General features: G+C 39.6%; 1 protein-coding gene across 1 annotated transcript in view; it reads right to left on the reverse strand.

Annotated features, from left to right (window-relative positions):
- Phactr4 (phosphatase and actin regulator 4) overlaps positions 1-3,279 on the reverse strand; it is a 56,134-nt gene that overhangs the window by 2,114 nt on the left and 50,741 nt on the right. The window contains exons 11-13 of the mRNA XM_013032183.1: positions 2,109-2,113; positions 1,787-1,924; positions 1,218-1,294 (exon numbers count right to left, since the gene is read on the reverse strand). Coding sequence (XP_012887637.1) covers positions 1,218-1,294; positions 1,787-1,924; positions 2,109-2,113 — 220 coding nt within the window. The remainder of the gene's footprint in view (positions 1-1,217; positions 1,295-1,786; positions 1,925-2,108; positions 2,114-3,279) is intronic.

A 3,279-nucleotide genomic window follows, 5' to 3' on the forward strand; every position in this document is an offset into this window, starting at 1 on the left:
AGTGGTAGAGTATTTGCCTTGAATGCATGAGGCCCTGGATTTGATTCCTCAGCACCACATAAGCAAAAAGAAAAAAACCGGAAGTGGTGCTGTGGCTCAAGAGTGCAAGCCGTGAGCTGAAGAGCTGAGGGACAGCGCCCAGGCCCAGAGTTCAGGCCCCACGACCGGACCCTCACCTTCCCCCCCAAAAAAAGGAAGTTAAGAGGTCAGCTTGGGTGACCTAGGGAGACCATTTGTCTCAAAAATAAACAATCTACTAGTTTTTCTCATATACCTACACACAGCACCACTGAGCTGTAAGAAATATTAGTCATATTAACTATTTCCTTTATTTCATCCTGGAATCTAATGACTATTAAACCATATTGGATCTATGAATGAAATGTCCATTCTCAATTGAGTCACAGCTCTACTTCTGGGTTTTTGGTGATTAAATGGAGATAAGAATCTTAAGTGGAGGGTGGGCTGGGAAGGTGGCTCAGTGGTAGAATGCTTGCTTTGCATGCACAAGGTCCTGGGTTCGATATCTCAGCACCACATAAGCAGAAAAAGCTGCAAGTGGCTCAAGTGGTAGAGCACTAGCCTTTAGCTGAAGAGCTGAGGGACAGTGTCTAGGCCCAGAGTTCAGATCCCATGACTGACAAAAAAAAAAAAAAATCTTAAGGGGCTAGGAATGTGGCTTAGTTGAAAAGTACTTGCCTAGCATGCATGAAGCCCTGTGTTCAATTCCTCAGTACCACATAAACAGAAAAAGTTGGAAGTGGTGCTATGGCTCAAGTGGTAGAGTGCTAGGGGCAGTGCCCAGGTCCCTGAGTTCAAGCCCCAGGAATGGCAAATAAATAAATAAATAAATAAAATCTTAAGAGACTTTCCTGCCCAGGCTGGATTCAAACTATAATCCTTAGATCTCAGATTCCTGAGTAGGTATAGGATTACAAGGCATGAGCTAGTGATGCCTGACCTCAGCACAATCTCTTAATTTAGGGAGGAAAGCTTCCTATGGCTTTGAAAATACTCATTCCTTTTTCTAAATCCTGGTTCTGCAACATCCCTCCTTAATTCTCATTCATTTCTCTGAATGCAGTTCTTGCAATCTCACTAAGTGTCCTCCTTTTAATGATGTTGATATGATTCTTCATATCTGAGTAACTCTGGTAGCAATGGCTTTTTGCTGGGGAAATTTTACTTAGCTCATATTTGAGTTTTTGGGGCCTTACCGTGTAAAATGTTTGCTTTCTTCATGAACCTCCATCTCTGAGCTTTTAAATTCATTTAATTCTTTCCGTATGGCAGCCTGTAGGGCAGAAATAAGATTTCATCATCTTCTGCTGTGGTATATCAGTGAGACTTGCCATCTAGCTCTATTGTGCTTTCCATTGTGAGCAACCCAGAGGGGACAAAGAAGCCAGATCAACAGAGAGAGCCAATGTATGTGACTTTCCTTGACACCATTAACTTCATAACTAAATTTCAAGTTACACTAAAATGTCCAAAAAGCTTAAGAGATATTATAGCTTTTATATAATAGAATACAGAGGAGAAATATGTACATTTATTAAAATATACCACCTAAAGTTCCTCTAACTAAATATCAATTAGGTTAAAAATGTTTTTTACTTTGTTCATTTTCCCCCTAAAACTCCATGATACAACATGCATTTTCTTGTCTTTCATTGTCAATAGTAGTTAACAGTATAAAATTTTGGTTGCACATCTTGGCATTTTGAAATTTTAACATATCTAAATGAGAGAGAGAGAGAGACAGAGAGAAATATTTTGCAGTTACCTTGTCAGCAGGAGTCAATTTGGTCCAGGGTTTGTCTGCTCGCCGATCATAATCTTGAGCATCTGTGACCTCTACATATTCATTAAATCTCAGAATCTTCCTAGCAAGTAGTTCAGCCACAGTTGGCCTTTGACTGAGCTGAAAGGAATGAAATTCTTGGTTCATTATGACAGAACTAAGCCATCAACAACGTACTTAAATTGCCTTCACCACTTGGAAAGCTGAAACTATTATTAATCCCTGGGTGCCATCCTTCACAGAGATTCTGGGTCAGCAAATGCAGATATGGTACTCAATAGACACTACATGTAAAATGAACTACATAACCTGTGGGTAGGGAGGTGAGGGGGAAATTGGGAGAAAGCAAAGGAAGCAACTTACAAAATAGTAACTTCTCTGATACTTTATATGACACCTTAATAATAGCAATAAAATATTTTTAAAATGTCAGTTGATTTGTTTATTATCAATTGACTGGTCAACTGGAATTTCAACTCAGGATCTTGCACTTGCTAGGTAGGTGTTCTACTACTTCAGCCATGTCTCCAACTGAAAATTTTTTTGAAAATCACTTAATTGTATAACTAGGGTTGAGAATTATAACCTAGTGCTTCTCAAACTTTAGTAAGTGTGCAGATCACATGGGGATCTGGATTAAAGGTAGAATGGACTGAAGATGTAGCTCAATGATAGAACACATGAGGGTCCTGGGTTCAACCTCTAGCATTCCTCGCCAAAATGTGTCAATCAGACATCAGATTCTGCCACAAATTAGGATTTACATTGGCACCATCAGGTAACCTGTTCAGCCTGAGGCCGTGGCCTCTAACCATAAATAGTTACTGCTTTGAAACTGAAGGAAGATGTGGGATAAATCCAGAAAGCAACATCTGGATCCCTTGTTCTCCTGGGGATTCTTAAGAGTTCTAAGAAATATCTAGTGACATTAGACCAAATCAGAATCTATAGGAGACAATTCAAAACTCATGGTTCAATGGTTAAAAAAAAAAAAAAGAAAAAGAAAAAAAAATCCTGGGTTTGATATATAGCCAACCAAAACAAACCAAAGAAATTTACTCAAAGACTCCACCAAGTTTTAGAATCTATATCAAAATTCTAGCCTACCAAAGGAAAGGCTAAAAAGTATCACACACATTGTTCCAGGTCTTTTTCACATATTAATAATGAAAGAAAAGTCAGTGCTAGAGGCTCATGCCTATAATTCTACTTACTCAGGAGGATGAGATGTGAGAACTGCAGTTCAGAGCCAGAGACACTGATCTCTAATTAACCAGCAAAAAGCAGACATGGAGGTGTGGCTCATGTGGCAGACTGCCAGCTTTATTTTGCTAGTCCTGGGGCTTGAACTCAGAGCCTGGGCACTGTCCCTGAACTTCTTTTGCTCAAGGTTAGCACTCTACCATTTGAGCCACAGTGCCACTTCTGGCTTTTTCTTTTTTTTTTTGGTCAGTTGTGGGGCTTGAACTCTGGGC

The sequence above is a fragment of the Dipodomys ordii genome, unplaced genomic scaffold (assembly GCF_000151885.1).
Source record: "Dipodomys ordii isolate 6190 unplaced genomic scaffold, Dord_2.0 Scaffold6, whole genome shotgun sequence".
Taxonomy (NCBI): Eukaryota; Metazoa; Chordata; class Mammalia; order Rodentia; family Heteromyidae; genus Dipodomys; species Dipodomys ordii.